General features: G+C 34.7%; 5 protein-coding genes across 6 annotated transcripts; 2 read left to right on the plus strand and 3 right to left on the minus strand.

The window, feature by feature from the left end:
- The first annotated feature begins 244 nt into the window (after nucleotides 1–244).
- LOC132937176 (uncharacterized) lies at nucleotides 245–1,597 on the plus strand. 2 transcript variants are annotated; one of them, XM_061004003.1, is made up of 3 exons: nucleotides 245–1,087; nucleotides 1,146–1,268; nucleotides 1,335–1,597. In XM_061004003.1, the coding sequence occupies exons 1-3, from the start codon at nucleotides 392–394 to the stop codon at nucleotides 1,560–1,562; spliced, it is 1,047 nt and encodes a 348-aa protein (XP_060859986.1). In that variant the 5' UTR covers nucleotides 245–391; the 3' UTR covers nucleotides 1,563–1,597. The 2 variants fall into 2 exon arrangements, with proteins under 2 accessions (XP_060859986.1, XP_060859985.1); XM_061004002.1 differs by having other exon boundaries at nucleotides 1,146–1,597.
- Nucleotides 1,598–6,494: 4,897 nt separating this feature from the next.
- On the plus strand, nucleotides 6,495–7,836 carry LOC132947448 (uncharacterized). Its single transcript, XM_061017741.1, has 2 exons — nucleotides 6,495–7,333; nucleotides 7,440–7,836. Exons 1-2 carry the CDS (start codon nucleotides 6,495–6,497, stop codon nucleotides 7,834–7,836), a joined length of 1,236 nt encoding a protein of 411 aa, XP_060873724.1.
- A 784-nt stretch (nucleotides 7,837–8,620) lies between these two features.
- LOC132935167 (uncharacterized) lies at nucleotides 8,621–11,116 on the minus strand. The gene is made up of 8 exons (XM_061001637.1): nucleotides 10,797–11,116; nucleotides 10,627–10,737; nucleotides 10,258–10,568; nucleotides 10,063–10,195; nucleotides 9,832–10,008; nucleotides 9,667–9,771; nucleotides 9,108–9,603; nucleotides 8,621–9,045 (listed from the first exon to the last, which is right to left on the minus strand). Exons 1-8 carry the CDS (start codon nucleotides 10,927–10,929, stop codon nucleotides 9,000–9,002), a joined length of 1,512 nt encoding a protein of 503 aa, XP_060857620.1. The 5' UTR covers nucleotides 10,930–11,116; the 3' UTR covers nucleotides 8,621–8,999.
- On the minus strand, nucleotides 10,958–14,866 carry LOC132947453 (uncharacterized). Its single transcript, XM_061017754.1, has 4 exons — nucleotides 14,402–14,866; nucleotides 14,115–14,321; nucleotides 11,042–13,052; nucleotides 10,958–10,994 (listed from the first exon to the last, which is right to left on the minus strand). Exons 1-4 carry the CDS (start codon nucleotides 14,556–14,558, stop codon nucleotides 10,958–10,960), a joined length of 2,412 nt encoding a protein of 803 aa, XP_060873737.1. The 5' UTR covers nucleotides 14,559–14,866.
- Nucleotides 14,867–15,275: 409 nt separating this feature from the next.
- Nucleotides 15,276–16,772, minus strand: LOC132947459 (tigger transposable element-derived protein 6-like). Its single transcript, XM_061017767.1, has one exon. The coding sequence runs from the start codon at nucleotides 16,770–16,772 to the stop codon at nucleotides 15,276–15,278; it is 1,497 nt and encodes a 498-aa protein (XP_060873750.1).
- Nucleotides 16,773–22,053: the final 5,281 nt, after the last annotated feature.

Raw genomic sequence — 22,053 nt, forward strand, 5'->3', positions numbered from 1 at the left:
AAATCAGAAATATCTACTGTATGTCTACATTTGGAGTACGGTGTAGGTTTTTTTGAAAACGATCAAATAGCCGAAAATCACGAAATAAACGATTATTGATATAATTCAGAAATATCTACTGTATGTCTACATTTGGAGTACGGTGTAGGTTTTTTTGAAAACGATCAAATAGCCGAAAATCATGAAATAAACCTATATTATTTAATATGAGAAATATCTACAACACGTGAATGTGAAACGGACACTATATAGGCTCCGCAAGAGTCGGCATTCAATCAGTCTGTCGTCAAGTGTACACACGTACGATTCTCCTCCGTCTTTATTATATTTGTTAAGTGTTTACAATTTTTCCAAGTCTTTATTATTTTTATAATAAACAATTTTTAAAAACATGGCTGGTTCAATTGAAGACAACGCTGCATTATACAAGAAGAAGACCTTTACGTATGTACCACCATCGCCACCGGCTGAACTCATCGAAACCACAAGCTACACGATCAACTTTACAGCACGCAAATTCATACTTGTCGGTGTCGATCCTACTGATAATTTTCAAGTCACCGTTCATTTATTAACACCATCGCGTCATGTTAAAATATCGCCGGATTTCCTGAGACGCATATTCTCTATGATGGGGCATATCTTATCATTTATATTAGATACGGTCCAGTACAAGCGCATCATATTTCTTGAGACGGAATTTCATAAAATATCCAGTATGGTGTATGGCGGAGAAAATGTGCTAGTAATAGAGTCAAAAACTCAGGACGGGTGCAGAGTACTGTTAAATCGGGAGGACTTTATTAAGCTTCAATATCTTGAATGTAGTATTTTCGAAAGTATTGTACGGAAAGAAGTAAACACTGCTCCATTAATTACAAGGCAGTTTGACGATTTTGCGATGTATCTACATGAGAAATCTGCTCACCTTAAATCACCACCGAAAAATTTAGAAGATATGTTAATATTCATTAAAAACGTACAAGACGATCGAACGGAGAAAATTTACCCAAACATGATCGGTCAAATACAAATGTATGCAACCGTACAACTAGCTGAAACTGTGTTACAACAGTTGACGCATGAGGTAATTCATAAATATAGTAGTACATGTAAAAAAATATTTAATACAATTTTAGTTACAGAATGGTCAAATGGATACACCAACGTCGCCAAGCTATTCGCCGGTCAGCAATATATTCAGCATACACGACGATTCATCTGCACGTGATGGATTTAATCAGCCTAAGGATGATATTTTAGCTAAGGTAATTTATATAAACATAGTTTTAAAAATAAAAACACAATATTTATTTTATATTTATTTTTCCCAGGCACTAGATCATATTGATGGACCTGCACGGACACCAGCCGAGATTCGCAACCCGCAGGCATACGAGGTAAACGATGGGCCTGATTTTTTCTACCAATTCAGGACGATATCACCACCACAACCTTACCCAACTTTCACCGAACATCCAGTGCCATCACACAAACGATCTCAGTCAACCTTCGCCAAGCATCCGACGCCAGTACGTGATGTTAAGCGACGTCTATTTTAATATTTGTATGACTAATTTATGTGAAAATAAAACAAGCGTGATACTTAAAAAAAAGTTTTTTATTTATTAAAATAATAGTAAGGTTTACAATAAGTATTTACAAGGTTCTTACTTCTCCATTAAATGGATTATAATTTATAATTTGGTCATGTAATATTAAGCAATATGCAGATGTTGAAGCTGGGAACGCTTCGTCTGCTTCTAGTTCAATCCTGAGGTCGACGGTTGATGTTTTCACGTTATCGTTCTGTCTGCTCATGTCAACAACTATAATTGGAGACAGATTTTTGAAATCTGCTCGATTCAACAGAGGTTTCACATCTTCATGTCCGTAGTAAGATTTCTGGAACTCGGCATACGTGCGATATAATGTCGCCATCTTATTCTTGGTAAAGTCACACTGAAAATCTTCATAGGGGAATACTTCTGCGTTTAAATAGACCTTTAGGTTTTTTATTTTACAATGGTCGAAACACGACATTGCTTTAGTCGGACTATTTTTCCTAGCGGTTTGAAAACCGATTATTACATACCTAGGTTTTTCTAATTTGTTGGATGTCTTCACTTTCCACGAATGCGAAGTGTTTTGAGGTAAAAATGGATATTCACACAGTTCCCACGATCTAAACGCACATGTCAGTGGTTTCTGACTATTGATTACTTTCAACAGTCTAATTTTTTCTCTGTCACTAACTCTCACTATAGGCATCCGCCACAATATTTTTGTTATGTTTATTTTAACGTCTTTTAGTTTAGGAGCGTCTGCGACAACTTCATTATTTTTAAACTGCTTGATGGCATTGATATCAATCGATGCTCTATTTAATATAAGTTGCTGATTACAGTTTATTAAAATTCGCTTATAATCTTCACAAAAACCAAACAAATCTTTAAGATTAATACATCCGTTAAAATGGTCGTTATCGATAAAATCTTTATTAGCAGTTTTAATGTCGCTATCCCAAGCAGCATTATGACGCGATGAAATATTTGTTTTATTATACGAGCAATATCCTTTTAATGTGGACGATATACCCGGATTGACGAGTTTCTGAATTTGAGTACCGTTTATTTCGTATTTCATTTCAGAGAAAAGAAATGCCAGTCCGTTGTTTATGAATCTAATCTCGTCAGTTATTTCCACAGGTTTGATTATTGTCCCCTCGATGTAAATATAACTCTCACATGGTAAAGTATAAGACTCTGTGTTATGCAGAGCAATACGCACCTCATCGTTATTGGAAAGAGCAGATGTTGAATACGGTAAAAAAGAATGATAGTCAATTTGAGTTATTTTACAATCGTCGGTGTATCCAGCCGTTACATCCAAATACAAATCGTCCATATTAAATAGCGTTCAGCGAGCGTAGAAAAGCCAAATTATCTGCTGTTAGACTATGATCAACTTGTTTACGTTTCGAATATTTCTTCTTCTTCGGAGTTGTTACCTTTCTACTGTTTTTAATACGACTGACAGGTTTTACATAATATGCAGTCCTATTTATATTACAAAATTTCAGACCCATCACAAGTCTTGAATTAATAATCGTATCGATACTGGCTCGCCTCGCAGATCGACCAACTCGTTGTCTTGATTTTTTAAAATTATACTCGCGTGCGTTATAGATGTAGAATTAATTGGGTAAAATACCAAATGTGTTGGAACCTCTATTATTTTATAACCTGGAGGTACATTCGGGTAAAACTCATGTATTGTATGGCACTGCTTACCGTTAACGAATGAACCCATAACCAGATTTGAGTCGATATATATACAGTTTGTTTTAGTAATATTGACCAACGCATCTGATACGTGATTGACATTAGCACCATACTTACGGTTTTTAAACCCCAATAACTGTCCTATACTATCAGACATGGAAAAATCTACAGTTTCGCTACAAAACATTGAGCATTTTAATGTAATATTATCTGCTCTCAACATGAATAAAGTATCTGAATTAGGTAATACACGTATTATTGCCGCTTCGATTTCCTTCAACTCATAAGATCCAGTGGGTATTGTATAGCTTCCGCTTGTACGCTTACCAGCGATATTATTTGTGATTCCTATTTTGCTGCATTTTTCGTTTACATTAGGTATAGAATTATTTGTTTGAAAACCCAGCAGACAGATTTTAGCATTTTTACTGACTTCTATAGGTGGAAAAAAGTCGCATGACAATTCACTCGAGTTGCCGGTTAACGTTATAGTGTACATGATAAAAATTGTAAGCACAAGTGACCACAGTTTGTTGTATTATATTTTTGATGTCTATCGTAATTATATTCGATACTGCACCCGTTGAAATATTTCTGTAATTCTAACGGAGGGGGTAAGTTTCCGTAGCTGTCAAAATATTTAACTTGTTTTCCGATTTTCTTATACGCTACCCAATGAGTACCTGTACCGATTTCAGTGTCTAAATTAACTACAGCCGACTCTTGATTTTTTAAACGTTGTGGCAACTTGTCTCTAGAAAATACGCCAATGAAATGAGGTATTTTCAACATGACAGCGTATTTTATAACTTCATAATCGAACAACGCTCTATCGGGTAACGTAACAATTAGTTTTTTGACCTAGACTTCTTCTTCTTCTTAACTGATCCGCCCTTGTATGGTGCTAGGTATAAACCTTTACCTTTTACGATTTTATAAGAACTACCCTTGTGAGGTGCTAGATATAAGCCTTTGCCTAAATGAATAGGAGTGTTTTTACCAGAATTTAATTCTTTCACGACTTTTACTATATTACCGACACCTCCGGTAAGTGCACCTAATGCAGATAAACCAGCAAAAATAGGTATTAATGGTAAAACACCGCCCTTTTTCGGTATCGGTATAATCCTTGGAGTTTTAGTCTTCTTGTTTTTAGATTTTTTAGATTTTTTCGCAGCTGACAGACATGTTTTTACTAATTTAGTTATATTTTTTTCGTTAATTTTATTTTTGATCGAATTTTTAGCAGCCAAAACCATTTGTTTAAATCCGCAACCAGCTCCAATCTTACGTTTGACCTTCATGGCTGTAGTGACCAGCCAAGACGCAGCTTTTTCCTTGATACCTGTGTTTTTAGATTTAAACACTTCCCAAGCTTGATTTTCTAATACTTCGTCCGCTCTGTGTCTATCGGTTAGTGAATTACTTTCTTCGTATGCGATATCGTGGGCTCTGGCCAACTCGTCAAGACGGTTTATTCCGCGTTCTCCACGCGCTAGTCTTTCTTTTAATTTGGTTCCGGGACCAGCAAATCTAAAAACAATTAATCACAAAATTTAAAACGGATTTATTAGTCATAATATATTGTAGCGACTTACCTATAACCAGGTAAATGTAATTCCACGGGTAAATGATTTATAACAGAGTTAATAAGACCGGAGCCTTTATTGTTGTTTCGCTTACGAACGTGAGACATCGTGTGACGCTATCGCTAACATAGCACCTATATTTATAGTGAAAAATTAAAAAAAAATGCGCTTTATCGAACAAGAGAAAAAACTCCGAATTTATAATATTGATTCTCCCGAGACAATTCAACAGAGACATGGTGAACTTTTCCCAAATACGATAAGGTCGTTGGTACTTGGGAGCTCTGGTTGTGGTAAAACCAATCTGATGTATTTTCTACTTGTCGATGAAAACGGTTTGCGATTTGAAAACGTTTACATATACTCCAAGACGCTGGAACAACCGAAATATAAATTACTGAAACGTATTATTGACGGTATTGATGGTATCAACATTTTTACCTTTTTCGAGAATGATAAAGTAATTCCACCCGAGAAAGTTTTACCGAACTCAATTTTTATCTTGGATGATGTTATCGGAGAACAACAAAATGTAATAAGAGATTATTTTTCTCGAGGTCGCCACAATAAAATTGATATATTTTATCTGGCTCAGAGTTATTCAAAAGTACCTAAACAGCTGATACGTGATAATGCAAATTTAATAGTATTGTTCAAACAAGATGAAACTAATTTAAAACATGTATATCAAGAGCACTGTTCAGGGGACATGACATATGTACAATTTCAAAATTTTTGTATGACATGTTGGAACCGTGAGATGTTTACATTTGTTGTTATTTGTAAAGATTGTGGGCGTGATAACGGACGTTATCGTTTTGGGTTTGATACTTATGTGCTTATATAAGGCGATACAATTAATAAATATTATCATTTAAAACGTAGTCATGACGGATGCAACTACTGTTCTAGATGAGCTTGTCAAAGCTAAGGAAAGTATTAAACGTAAATATATCGCATTAAAAACAGGCTCGGATAATGTTCAACAACTAATGACACAGACATTAAAACCAATAATCGATCCATTAACTAAAATATCGAATAAACCTCGTTTAAACAAAGAAAATATTAACGTCAGCTCGAAAAACTCATTTGCAGACGACTATCAACAGGAAATTGAAAATTGGCTACAGTCTACAGACTTGGATAAAATATACGGTCCGAAAAAACTTCCAAATGGCCATATTATATTGGGCGATAAAGAAGTAAAATTCATCGAAAACACTATACTTATTGACGACGGTACTGTTTATAACTTAACCTCAGGTCTTATTCAGACCTGATTTTTTGAAAAATCCGCTTGTTTATACCGATAACGATTTAGATGTGTATAAATCTATATTGGCACAGACATCAGCACATATAGCTATTGGAAGAAAAATAATAAAAAAGGGTGGCTTTAAATATACATCAATCATCAATAAATTATTTCCCTCGGGCAGTGGACTGTCTATGAAATTGCAGAAAAATAACTTAGTGTATTGGGACAATCCAAACGAGTTGGTCGATCGATTACGTCTACTTCTAGCGTCAAAGGCCGCTGGTAATACAGGCGTTTCAAACGAAATAATATCGATTTTCGAGGAATTACGTGAGGCCGGTCTAATAAAGCGAGTTCCAGATGTCTAAACGGGAAATCGCTAACGAACTTCATAAACCAGCAAGGAAAAATTTCACTAGGCGTCGAGTTAACGTCTATGGAAAAAATGATTTATGGCAAGCTGACTTGGTTGAAATGATACCATATTCAAAAGTAAATGGTGGTTACAAATACATCCTGGTTGTAATTGACTGTTCTACGAAATTTTCTTGGGCGAAACCGTTAAAGTCTAAGACAGGTAAAGAAGTTACTAGCGCGATGGCTACAATATTAGTCGAACGTTCACCAAAACTTTTACAACTCGATAACGGAAAAGAATTTTACAACACCACTTTTGACGCTTTGATGAGCAAGTATGGCATACACAAATATTCAACTTTCAGTATTCTAAAGGCTAGCATCGCAGAAAGGATGAATCGTACTTTGAAAGGGAGAATGTATAAGGAGTTTACTGCACGTGGCTCTCACGAATGGGTTTCAATTCTACCAAAGTTGCTCGACGAATACAATAATTCACCACACAGGACGATAGGAATGACACCAATACAAGCAGATTCCGACCCCGCCTCAGTGGTAATAAAACAGCGTAAAATTAATAATGAAAAAATTAAATTCAAAGTCGGTGATAAAGTTCGTATAAGCACACAGAAAGGCGTATTTACAAAAGGTTATTTACCAAACTGGTCTACGGAAATATTCGAGATTATCAAAATAAATAAAACATTGCCCGCTACTTATCAGTTGCAAGATTATATGAGTAACCCTATTGCCGGTTGTTTTTATTCTTCGGAAATAAGCAAGACCGATTTCCCAAACGAATATTTAATCGAGAAAATTATTCGCAAAAAGGGCGATCAAATGTACGTCAAGTGGCTAGGATTCGATAATATACATAATAGTTGGATAAATACACGTGATGTTAAAAAATAGTGTCAGTCGTTTTATAACTATGAACGTGTTTGGTAGTTCTCAGGTGAGTGACACTAGGAGAATTATTTCAGATATTCAGTCAAGTAACAAAACGATACTAAATGATACGAAACTCCAACAGAAAGAAATTGATACTTTGAAAAGTAATATTGTTAATCTACATGATAAGATACAATTGTTGGAAAATAATATACAAACAAGTAATAAGTCTTTATTAAATTGCGAAAATCGTATGTCGGAGCTATTTAATAACTGTGCTGAAACTAGTACAGCAATCGCTATCCAGGGGCTTGACGTGGCTCAATTAAAAGCTGAAGTAAATCGTATAACTGGAATATTTGATGAAAATTCATTACCGAATCATGGAACATATATTTCAGATTTAAACTCACGTTTAGAGATCATTGAAGGCAAAAAAATTAAGAAAACTTAATTTTATTTAATATACTTACTAATTAGTTGGTTAAATATATGAGAAATTGAAGTATAATTTCAGTCGACCTGTATACCCCATTGTGTGCGGTAGTCCTCTGTCAGTGATATAAATATTTACAATAATTTAATAAAACCTGTAATTATGTCGTCGGCTATCGTAGACATGCATTGCGTTCTTGGAACAAAAAATAAATATTTTATTAAAGAAATGTCTATAGTCGACACAGCAACGTGGGCAACTCAACATTGGATTTTTAAAAATTCAAAAACTATGCAAGACAACAAGAGTGAAAAAACTAACAAGTGGCTGGAACATAACTATCATAAACTAACTATAGAATATGGTGATGTTGAGTATGAAGAATTAAGTAGAATATTGAACTCATTAAAATTCACCTGCATTTATGTCAAAGGCGAACAGAAAAAACAGATGCTCGCAGAATTTATACCTCAAGTCGCAATAATCAACATCGAAGACCTTGGATGTCCACGTTTGGATCAAATATGCTATGAAGAAACCTTACCTTGCTGTATTTTTCATATGGAATTTAATCCAAAACAATGTACATTCTATAAAGTATTTGCTATAAGGAAATGGTTTATAAATAATTCTTAAAGATTTTTGTATACATTTTATTTAATAAACATAATAATATTTTAACATTGTTTTTTATTTTATTTATACATTTATAAGATTTTTTAATTAAATATATTGGCAAAAACATGGTTATACCTTAAACAATTATACAGGAAAAAAAAAATATTACAAGAAAACATTGTAAACTATCTTACATATCTAGCAAAAGCATACTGATACGGTATAGAGTATTTACAAATTATACAATATAAAAATTATACATTTACATACAAAGTATACATTATAAAGGTGTTAATACTACAAATTTATACACTAATCTAATATTTTACAAAAATATTTACAAATTACACAATAATCTATTATCAAGTATTTACATTATATAACAATTAATAGGATAATATTTACAAGTTATTTACAATAATCAATATATAACAAAACAATAAAACTATATAACAAAAAAATAAGTAAAGTTTCTGAAATAAAACTATTTAGTTGTGTAACAAAGAAGCTCCCTCATAAACTCTTTATCCAGTTTACTCAATCGTCGCCCTCTGTCATCTACCTCATAGTGCCACGAGTTCAGGCCATTCATCCTCGGGTTCATCTTCCCTATAAAATATAAAAGTAAAATCATTACAATAATTTAAAAATATATAAATGTATTAACTCACTCTATACTATAATGTCCATGTGCTAATGTATGTATTTTATCCTCTAGCACCACCCTCTTGTCATCATAGCTGTTATACGTTAATTTCTTTGTTTTTATCGTCATCAGTTGGTGGTTGAATGATCTTATCGACACATTCTCTGTATATAATTCCAATCCATCTTCTTCAAACAAACACTTCCTATGATCTTCAAGAGTCATGTGGTTTTTAACCACATGACCTCTTATCCCCTTCGCTTTGATTTTTTCACCACCAACTCTTTCCTCCGGTCCGGCATACACATTGAAAGCATATGACTTGGCTCTCAATCCACAGAATTCAGTAATTATATCACCATCCACTTCATCAGAAAAGTATCCTGGGGACTTCTTTCTTTCTATCACATAGCACGGATGGTCACTGGGTAGGTTACCAGTATCCATCCGGTCCAACAAGCTACTGTTAGCCGCCAAGTCTTTGTAGAAGTCATCCGTTTGAATGTGATACACTAGTGAATCTAGAAAAAGAATGATATTAAATTAATATAATATATACATGAGATTATTTTAATTATATTTACCTGTGTCAGTATACATAAGAGTTAATCTAGGGCCATAGTGTTTCTTCATTACATTGTAATGATAGTCATACATCATTGTTTTTGATATGTCTAGTACTGCAAATCCTGAAAAATAATAAAATGTGTTAATAGATGTATGATAAAAGTGGTAAAAAGTATATTTACCAATATATATAGGTTTATCGAATCTAATAATTGTATTCTCTAAAGCGACAGCGTTTAGGTTTTCATTATAATTGGTACAGTGTTTGAATGTACACTTGTTAATCAGTTTCTGCAACCTCCTCTCACACGACACCAACTCCATCTTCATCTCTTTCCTCTTCGATTGCATTGTTTTACCTGTAAAAATAAAAATATTAATAAAAATATAATAAATAGTATAAAGTAACATACCAAATACAGCATTGTTCATCAGCTTAAAAAAGTCTTTCTCAAAATCGTTCTTAGCCTTCTTCCTCATCTCTGTGTTTAACTTAATATATTTAGCCAACCAATCCGACTGGCTAAACTGAATAACTCTGTGTACCTATAAAAAATAAGAGAAATGTTAAAAATCTGCTTAAAATCTTATAAAATATAAATATTTACTTTTTCAACTATCAAACCATTCTTAATGGCCTGCTGTAGGTTCCTATAATGTATGATGTAATTCTCCTTTTTCTCAAATGTCGCCATCAACTTCCTCACCTTCGACCCTCGAGGCACGCTGTTTTGCGGCAGGAAAGGCAGGTCGTTATGCTTATCATGTAATTTTTGTGGGTATGTTACATCCACCTCATACACTCGCCCTATGGGTGATGTGTCGTTCAAATCATCAAGTCCGTTTAATGTAGGTTCGACCCAGTTGAACCCACCGTACGGCATGTACTGGGACATTGCCCACCCGTACAAGTTGTTACCTATAAAAAAACTTAATAAGTATGAAAATATTATTAAGTTTTGAAAAAATATACTTACAGTCCTGATACACTATCCACGATTTCTCTTTTGTCTCATCATACCCCGGGGTCTTTGCATTATTCGCCTTCGCATATCGTTTGCTCGCTTGAACCAATCCACCACGTATACCTATAAAAATAAATAAGATTATTATATATTATATACACATTTAAAAATAATATACTAACCATTCTCGAACATCAACAACATGTCGTAATCGTCCAGCAACTGCAGCTTTTGCCCCGTGAACTTAAGCATCGCATCGAAACTAAGTCCAGGGGCGGTGAAATAATGGGCGGCGTCCAGGTTGTATGCCCTCATGCACACGTCGCGGAAGTTTTCGAACACATCAGCCAACAGCAATACATCGATTTTGAGATACAGGTCTGAATACTCGCCCAACGTCGTACAGCCAAAGTGGTCCCAAACCAACTTCGCGTGCTCAAAGTCTTCCTCCTTAATCCCGGTCTCTGTCAACGTACTATAAAATTCTCTCTTCCTCGGTAACCTCGTCTCCTCCAGCCGCTCCCAACTATCTGTGTACTCGTACGGGTACACCCCCTTACGAGTCACGAGCGGCATATCTCCGGCGACAAAATGTTTGGCTGTCTCACGGAAGTTCTCATGTTCGGGTGTAACTAAATTTTCGGCCGGGGACGACAGACTCGACGCCATGAACCGGAACGTGTCGATAAACCGAACAGTGAAGGTACTACTTATATATTTCGAGAAAGATATAAATTTCTCCTCACTGTTCGGTATAACGTTGATCGCCTGTGTATCATACCCAAGTTCAGTGATTATGAAGTGCGAGTCGTAGTTTGAGAGATTATGAAAAAAGACAGGGACAAATTTAGGCTGTTGTAACTCTAAATTACACCTAGAGCACAAGGTCTGCCTAAATTTACCCGTTAAATGATCATGATCCCTAACCTTACCGCCCCCGGCTAATATGCATTTGCATAAGTTACACGCATTACACTCTTTATGTGTTTTTTCTTCGTCCTCAGTCATGGTTATAGGTATATTCGTCTTCATCAGACCTTCAATTTTCCGGGCCACATCAACTATCGTCTCCACAAAATGTCTCGCCACGTCTGTCCTGTTTTCGCTCCCTCTATGTTTTACCGGCCCCGCCGGTATCTCGTGTTGAACCAATAATTCCGCCGGTACGTCATCGCTCGCCTTCACAAAAAATGTATAACTCATCGGCTCATGATTTTGAATAATTGTTGTGTTCCCCCCTTTTTTCTCCTCCGCCTTCGTCAAGATCGCCTCGAAATCCGCGTAAATGACAAACGGGTGCCTAACCGTGTTTTTCCACGCCCTGAATTCAACACAATCACCCTCCTTCGGCATCTCCGGTAAAATTGGCTTGTGCGCCCCACAAATCAATTTATGTTGGTCCAGGGCCTCCTGTCCGCTCAACTTGTATTTATGCCGCCTGTCATCGAATGATGTGAAACACCTCTTGCAAAACACTACTCCCCCATTGTGTCTCGTTTTCTGCGCACGTATGAGCCGTGAAAAATTCGAAATGTAAACATAGTGCGAGTTATTTTCGCCGTCCGTCACCAACAACAGGTCGAAATGATCCTTTTTTTCTTCGTCGACCACACGTAACGGATACACTTCGTACGTTGGGTACTTACGGGGTGCCTGGAATTTTTTGTCGAGGCCGTATACATTTATAGAGACGTTATTATTATTTTTTTCAAATTTGGTGATGTCTGATAGTGGTGTCGGGAACGATATACCGTTAAAATTATAATTTTTCTCATGCTTTTTATAATTTTCTCCGACACAATATTTATATCTATCAGATAAATTTTCGGCTACAAGCCTCGCCAAAATCGCCCACTTGAAGCACTCCTGATCCGTGTTTTGTGGGTTGATGGTCCCCCGTTTTCTATCTATATATTCGGGTAGTTGAATATACGACGAGCCGCCCATCGGTGTATATTTATACACGGCCAACAACAGCCCATCGATCGACTCCAGTGTAAATCCACTACCCCTCCCGATGTAATCATCTTTCTCCTGAACCAACTTCATATACGCTCTCTCTACAATAGTTCTTATATCGCTGTCAGGGTAAATTTCTGTCGCCACTGTTTTAAATGCCCGGTTCTCCGACGAATTGGGGACGTTGGGCCGGTTGTACGTAGCTTCGAGCTTCAGGTTGAATTTAATAGTATGTTTTTGTACGGAGGTCTTTAATAAAATGACTAGTTCAGGCATGAGGGGTCGGATAAAGTCGGAATAAATCGTTGTATTGCCGATATTTTTAGCATAGTACCAAACTATTTTTCTATTTGCGGACGACAAAATTTCTACAAACCCTGGAGCCTTAACGAGATTCAACCTAACCCTTTTAACGTTAGCAGCCGAGGCGGTATTGGCCGTAGAAACGCGTTTACCGTTGACGGTAACGGTGTAAGAATCTTTAAAAATAAAAAAAACCTAATATTAATATCTAATAAAATTAATACCGTATCTATTAGAAATCTAATTAACCTCACGAATCTTAAAAAATAGAAAAAAAATCTACTGATATAACTACAAAGTTATAAAAATGTTGATATATAATAAAAATCGCGTTGAAAAAATTAAATCTACCAAACGATCTGACAACCGGTGCAATGCCGGAATACTCCAACTATTACCCCATAGGATGCGACGAGTGAATTGATCGATACAATGCCGGAATACTCCAACTATTATACCATTGATCGCTTCACAGACCACTTGATAAGTTTAAAATAAAAATATAGAATTTATATTTAAAATTTATAATAAATCTAAGTAATTGATTAAGTGTTGTACGATAATTTTCTGAATTTTAAAAATCTGTTGAAAAAATTAAATCTATCAAACGATCTGACAACCGGTGCAATGCCGGAATACTCCAACTATTACCCCATAGGATGCGACGAGTGAATTGATCGATACAATGCCGGAATACTCCAACTATTATACCATTAATCGCTTCACAGACCACTTGATAAGTTTAAAATAAAAATATAGAATTTATATTTAAAATTTATAATAAATCTAAGTAATTGATTAAGTGTTGTACGATAATTTTCTGAATTTTAAAAATCTGTTGAAAAAATTAAATCTATCAAACGATCTGACAACCGGTGCAATGCCGGAATACTCCAACTATTACCCCATAGGATGCGACGAGTGAATTGATCGATACAATGCCGGAATACTCCAACTATTATACCATTGATTATTATATCCTATTATACCCTTCACAGACCACTTGATAAGTTTAAAATAAAAAATATAGAATTTATATTTAAAATTTATAATAAATCTAAGTAATTGATTAAGTGTTGTACGATAATTTGCTGAATTTTAAAAATCTATTTTACGATAATTATTTTTAAAAATCTGATTGATCGAGCAATAATACTTGTCGGTATATCTTTTTTAAAAAATGATCCGTTAAAATCAGTGGGTCTTTTAAAAATCTAATTCTTATAAATAAAACTAACCTGTATCCTCAAATTCGTCCATGGCTTCCATACACATTTCGTCTTCGGTTAACATGTTCGAGCCACCGGCCGGGACATCAGGAACAAATATTTGGGGTGCAATCTGAACTTGAGCTGGAGCAACCTGAACGATTCTTTGCTCTACCGGTTGTGTAATGATCGGTGCAGCAGGCATTGGTCTGAGGTGAGCCGGAACGTTGACGATACCTTGGGAATAACAATAAATTAATATTGAATAAAAAAAAATAACAATAAATTAATATTGAATAAAAAAAATTATAACATACCATGAATATTTTTCAGATGTCTATTGACATGCGATTTATAGTTGAATGTCGATGTACATACGGTACACGGAAAACGTATGCCCGCATGAGTTATTTCATGTTTAACCAAACCGTCTTTACGTGCGAACACCGACGGACACTGATCGCAGTTGAACATATTTAAAATGTTTGAAATAAAAACGAGATGAAAAATAATATAGTGTTTAAAACACTTGTAAAAATTAAAACACAGAGTGATAATAATTGATTATATTTTAAATAATGTCAAACAAATAATAAATGCTGAAAAACACATGAACGGAGCAAACACATAGAACGTGTACAAGTAACTGTGACACACTGAACGAACACACTGAACGCCGTTGCCTTTTAAACATAGAGTAATAATAATTGATTATATTTTAAATAATGTCGAGCAAATAATAAATGCTGAAAAACACGAAAGGAGCAAACGCATAGAACGTGTACAAGAAACTGTGACACACTGAACACCGTTGACAACGGCGGCAGCTGCAGCTGGTGTACGACAAGGTCGTATCGATAACAAAGGGATAATAGCCATCTATTCAATAGATATACAGTAAAACCTCTCTATAACGGAATCGCTTGGGACCAACAATTTTTCCGTTATAAAGAGTTTTCCGTAATAGAGAGGTATGTAAAAAAAAAAAAAAATGAAGTTTCAAGAAGTATTATGTATGTATTTATGTATGTATCTGTTAAAAAATATATATTTTAGGTAAAATTGTATTTAAATGTGATAAAAATAATAATAAATGTGTAATAAATAAATGTATTAAATACATACTTAAAAAATAAAACTAAGAACTAAAAAAAACATTTTACACAATTCGATATTTGTACTCTTTTTTAATTAAGAAAAATAATTTTTAATATTTGATTGCTTTTTGTGTTTAAGAGCAGCATGTTCGGCACATTCTCGAGCTTTTGTGGTAAGTTCTAACAGATTTGAATTAGATATCATGGCTGAAAACTTTTGTAAATCTTCTAAATATGAGATTGCGGTTTTAAAATCTTTTATTTTTGGCTCATCATTGGTCTCGCTGTCATCATTATCATCGTTTTCTTCTTCTTTTTCCTCGTCTTCTAAAAAAGTCACCGAATCGTAAGTTTGATGCGTCTCTAATTTACTATCAAATGTAATGAAATCTTCTACATCAACATTTGCTGTAACGCACTCCTCATTCATTTCTTTCAAAGCATTTTCTGGTAAATCTATATTGGTTCCTTCATTTGAAAGAAACCCGGCTTTACGAAAACAATTTCGCACACATTCAGCTTTCACATTATTGCAAGCCAACGCTATCCAGTTGACAGCATCCAAGACACTTATTGATTTCGCAAACTGATGGGCTGAAGAACAATTATCCATCTTGCATAATAAAGATTGAAGTAAAAACTTACGATAGTAAGATTTGAACGTGTAAATCACTCCTTGATCCATTGGTTGGGTGATTGATGTAGTATTTGGGGGCAGCATAAGTATTTTCATATTAGATAGTTCGATCTTTGGGTGACATGCAGCATTATCTAAGAACATTAAGACGTTTCTATTCTGAGATCGCATATCTGCGTTAAAATAACGCAACCACTGCTCCATTATTTCTGTAGTCATCCAGGCTTTTTTATTAAATTTCCATATGACAGGTAATGAAGAAATGTCCATGTTCTTAAAACACCGTGGTTTTTTAGACTTGCCTATTACCAATGGCTTCCTTATTTCTCCAGCCATACTACCACACATGAGCACTGTTAAGCGATCCTTGGCTTTTTTTCCTCCAGAACATGATTCACTTTTCATTACAAGTGACTTAGTTGGAATACCTTTAAAAAAAAGCCCCGTTTCGTCAGCATTATAGACGTCTTTTGCTTCATATCCAGCAATGAGTCTTGAGATTTTTTGCTTCCACTCCTCCACAGTTTCTTGATTAACGTCATTGGCTTCACCACTCACTTGTTTCCAAACAATATCATGCCTTTTTTTAAATTTTTCTAGCCAACCATTCGAAGCCTTGAAATCGTTGACATTCATTTTTTCAGCCAATTTCATAGCTTCTGTTTGTAAAATTGGACCGGAAATTGGTAAATTTTTTGACCGAACGCTGTTAAACCACTCATATAACTTTTGGTCAATTTGTTCAAACAAGGGATTTTTCACTCTTTTGCTCTTTCCGGAATTTTTGCTATTTACCCAATCATCCATAATTTTTTCTTTATTTTTTATCGCGTCGTAAACTTGAGTTTTTCCACATTTAAATCTAGTAATAAGTTCTTTCGTACTTAGTTTTTGTGTCTCCTTCAACTCGATTAGTTTAACTTTATCGGACAAAGTCAGGGCTGTACGTGGCATATTAACAATTAAAAACAGTACAAAAACAAGCGAAATCACAACGATAAAACAGACCGTGAGCACTACACGTTGACTAAACGATATGAACAATTCGACAGAAAAAAGACGACTGGGCAGTTCATATTAACAAAATTATATTGTAGGTACATATTATGTACACAAGTATCTAATCTTTATCTAATCTTTGCTATACATTGTACTATAAATATTCGTTAGAAGGTAATAAACAATTCAATATGACAATCGTGAAGCGATACTGTCGACTGATATTTCAGGTAATAATAAAGTTAAGATTATCTAGTCACCAAATATATATGTATGTACATAGTATATATGTATCTACATAATTGTAATTTATCTTTAAATAATTTTATTTTCCGTTTAATAGAGATTATTTTTACTATTTGGATCACGAAAATTGTCCGTTTCCGTTTTGTAGAGGTTCCGTCTTAGAGAGGTTAATTTCATATATTATTTGAACCGGGACTATTGACATTTTCCGTTATAAAGAGGATTCCGTTTAATAGAGGGTCCGTTATAGGGAGGTTTTACTGTATACGATTATTTGATCGTTTTCAAAAAAACCTACACAGTACTCCAAATGTAGACATACAGTAGATATTTCTGATTTATATCAATAAGCGTTTATTTCGTGATTTTCGGATATTTGATCGTTTTCAAAAAAACCTACACCGTACTCCAAATGTAGACATACAGTAGATATTTCTGAATTATATCAATAAGCGTTTATTTCGTGATTTTCGGCTATTTGATCGTTTTCAAAAAAACCTACACCGTACTCCAAATGTAGACATACAGTAGATATTTCTGAATTATATCAATAAGCGTTTATTTGGTGATTTTCGGCTATTTGAATAAATCTACACCGTACTCCAAATATAGACATACAGTAGATATTTCTGAATTATATCAATAAGCGTTTATTTCGTGATTTTCGGCTATTTGATCGTTTTCAAAAAAACCTACACCGTACTCCAAATGTAGACATACAGTAGATATTTCTGAATTATATCAATAAGCGTTTATTTCGTGATTTTCGGCTATTTGAATAAATCTACACCGTCATAACAATAAATATATGCGTCATACGATATTTAATAATAATATATGTTTATTTTTAATTTCACACTCAACGTTGATAGTAGTAATTACTGATAAGGAGATTTATACACCGCACACGTTACGGATAATCGTTATCACTAATGAGGAGTTAATTACTGATAAGGTTACGGTAGTTGCATCAGATGCTGATAGTAGGAGTTAATTACTGATAAGGAGATTTATACACCGCACACGTTACGGATAATCATTATCACTAATTAACTGATGGTGCGGAGGGTGCGGAGGGTGCGGGGATCAGCGGTCTGAACTCCCCAAATGATACTACTCGCTTCAATGTATGACAAAACGTTGGTGTTATACACTAGGTACACTATTTGCATTGTCACAACTCATTTTTTACTAATCACTAACTTACAATTAACTTACTCGCTCATGTTACACTTACTTTATACTACATACTTACCATAGACACTACACTTTACATAATGTATAACTTATTTCAATTTCGTTACTGCTGTCTCGCGGAGGGTGCGGAGGGTGCGGAGGGTGCGGAGGGTGCGGAGGGTGCGGAGGGTGCGGGGATCAGCGGTCTGAACTCCCCAAATGATACTACTGAAGCGTAATGACGCTAGTATATGTAATTGCTGACCAACAATTATTGGGATAGAGAACCAGCACTTGACATCAATCAGAAACTTATGTAGCATAGTATATATTAAAAAGCAGTGTATGTAAAGAATTTTCCGGTTACCTACCAAGTATATCAATACTTTTAAGAGAAATTAATCTGTATCCGTAACTGAAAATGAACAAAATAAAATTAACTTTTAATTTGTGACTGAACATTGTTAATATATTTAGGAAATAATGTGTTGTGATTGCGAATAAGAATTTATCTTTTTCTAGTTACTTATTAAAGTAAGTATTTGTAACTAATTGAAAATGTATGAATGCAAACAAAGTAAAAAATACACAACCAAAATGTATACCTAGTTTAAGTAGGCAGGTAAATCTACACTGTGATAAGGTTAATCAAATAGTGTAATTAATTATAACAATTGGTAATTGGAATAATGACATGCGTACTTGCTAGCCGATTTTGAGAAACTAAATGTCAATGTGAACATGATTTGTCTATAGTGTAGTGTAATGCAAATGTGAATTGTTCAGTAAAATTAATTAAATATATTACCTACTCAAAAGCCTGTGCGAATGGATTGATGTCCCGTAACAGCCCGTCTAAGTCTTCGAGTACACTTGGCAATAGACGGTGTGCGGCAGGCAGTAATTGCTGCTGGTCCCTACGAATCCGGTTTGCCTCGCCGGATTCGACGAAATACAGCTGGCAGAATCTGCGTTGGATAGGATCGTTCCCGATCAAGTCATTACTTATTGTCCAATATCCCTGCCCATGAACAGTGAACACATTCGGTCCCCGACCTGGCAAGCGCCGTGTGTTTGAGGTCGGTGGAGAAAGCAGCAAATGCCAAAGTGTTGTTATACCGGCGGATGTTATTTCGGTAGTGTCTACCTTCTACCGAATCTTCAACCAACAACCTCTGTAGTAAATGCGGTGCAGGTGTCAACACACGCGGTCCTGAAACGGCCATCAGACCGTTATTGCAGCATGTAGAAAAATGATTCGGGCTTGTTTCCTCGCACTTAAAGTGGCGGGCCCTACAATACTCCTGTCCACATTTCCGTCGGCGACAAAATGCATTCTCACTCTCCTTGGAAGCAACTGAGGATCTCTGCCGGGAGCGTTTTCTCCAGCCCACACTTCTCGCATTGTTCTGTAACAAAGTAACACGGTTTTCTGATTTATTTTACAAAATTGAAATTGATTAATCCTTGTGTAGGTACATGTTTGTAGCGCATACATTGGTGTATTGTTGATGTTCTCAGAAGTGTCAACAACAGAGTCTTATTTAATTGATGCTCACACATAATGTCAACAAAAGTAATGTGGTGGTGTAAAAAAATGAAAAAGAGTAGCATAATGCAAAATGTATTACAATGTAGAATACAAAGTGTTTTGTTTAAATACACTGAGTTGAAGTGTATTTAAGTACATAAGAAACACAAACAAAAGTAATCCGTAGAATGTCAATACATTTTGTAAAATTATACACACATTCTCGAAGACCGTCGTAACCGTCTAATTCTACAGAAAGTGTATGCAAAACTGTTTCACACGTAGAAATATCTAAATCGTCGTCGTCGTCTCCGTGATTTTCTTTAATTTTCATTTTTAATTCCGAAATCTTTAATTTTCAACTATATAATATATAAATATTAACAAACTGAACATTTTTTTTTACTCAATTTCAAAATCTTTAACGGTCAACTATATAAACAAACTGAATATAGTGTTAATAATTCAGTTAACGCTGAACGGCCGATCTGTGCAAATCTACTTAATAAATTTGTAAAAGAAAAATATAATTATTTATAATTAAAAATAGTTGTTTTTATATTACAAACCAAAATAATGCAAAACTATCATAATAACAACAACAACAACAACAACAACAACCAACAGCAGGTATACGACAATATACCGTCGGCATCACAATTGCAATCTCAACAACATTTACAACAACATCATATTTTAAACCAACAATTACAGCACCAAAATGTATTACCGCCCATACCCGTAGGACAACACTCGCAGCAGCAACAGCAGCAACAACAACATCGACAAATATCAAATGTTCAAAATTTACAACAACAATGTGTTACGGACAACATGTTTGTCAGTCCACCTATCATACCGCCACATTATGATTCTATGACAAGTAAAGGAAAACGGATTTTGGCTTCGGTGGGTTACCAGCAAGGTGACGAACTCAATGACATTGGTTCAATGGAAAAAACCAAAGACGATTCCGGAACGGCATTATCGGTTGAAGGTATTACATCGATAAATGTGTCGGCCGTTAAAGACATGTTTACCACAGAATATTACAACGATTTGAGTATTTTTAAAAATATGAATTTAATGGACTCTGAGAGTTTAGATGAATTTTATTCGTACTATGATTCTATAATAGAAAATCCAGACATAAGTAGTACAATGTTTTTGACAATGTATCGCGAGAAATATAATGATTTATTTGAAAAATATCCAAGTATGGAATCGTACATGTTATTTGTGATAATGGGTATTGCTAACAATAGTTTTGAATATTTGAAAAAAAATTTCGGAACCGATAGTTCGGCCGTAAGCAATTTTATTATACGAAATTCTAATAATTTGTCAAAATTCGGACGAATGAGAAAAAACGGTAAACTGTCGACAGAAACAACTGTCGATGAACAGCAACCACAATTGTCGTCAAATAATAACGATACCAATAATTCGGGTAAAAGAAATGTTTCAGTGTTAGATCCCGAACATCCGATGTTGTCGACAACATATTATATACAAAAACGAATATTGTTCAACATTGGCGAAATATCAAAATTTATTTTACCGTTGGATTTTTCGATATCCGAAGCTGTGGCAAAAATGGCAAACATAAAAATATATTCTAAACCGCATAAACGTGACGTAAAAGGAGCAGAAATACGGTTTTCAATACCCGTACTATGTCGACTAAACAAACGGTCGGTTGTAAATTATGTTTATAACGTAGTCGACAGTGCGGATAAAATTTTAGAATTTATTTCAAAATGTTGCGGACACACAGCTAAACACATAAACACTTCGGCCAAACAACTTCAAACGTATGCAAAACTCACAGACGTACGTACGACACAAAATACAGAATTTGCCGCAGAATTTATGTTTGCAGTTATACCGATGTTTTCGGTTTATATGTTGGACGATCAAGTGATAGTCGGTCGTTGTTTTGCCGAGACAATGTTTTGTTTGAGTAACGCCGAGAGAAAAGCTGCGACAGAAACACAACCCACGAATGAAAATCCAAGAGCTTTTGAGGAATTGAACAAATATTATTCGGCTATAGAAAAAACTCTATAAAACATTGTTTATATATATATATACGTTTGTAACACACACACACACACACACACACACAAATACAATGATGAAAATTAAAAAAAAATTGATTTTGAAGCAATATAGTAATATAGTATCGTAAAAAAAAAATTGTACGTTTTTTCTGATAAGCTAATTATTTAAATTTGTCAAATAAACGTGATAAAAAAAATATGGCAAATTCTGTAACGCCCG

Source organism: Metopolophium dirhodum, chromosome 1 (assembly GCF_019925205.1).
Source record: "Metopolophium dirhodum isolate CAU chromosome 1, ASM1992520v1, whole genome shotgun sequence".
NCBI lineage: Eukaryota > Metazoa > Arthropoda > Insecta > Hemiptera > Aphididae > Metopolophium > Metopolophium dirhodum.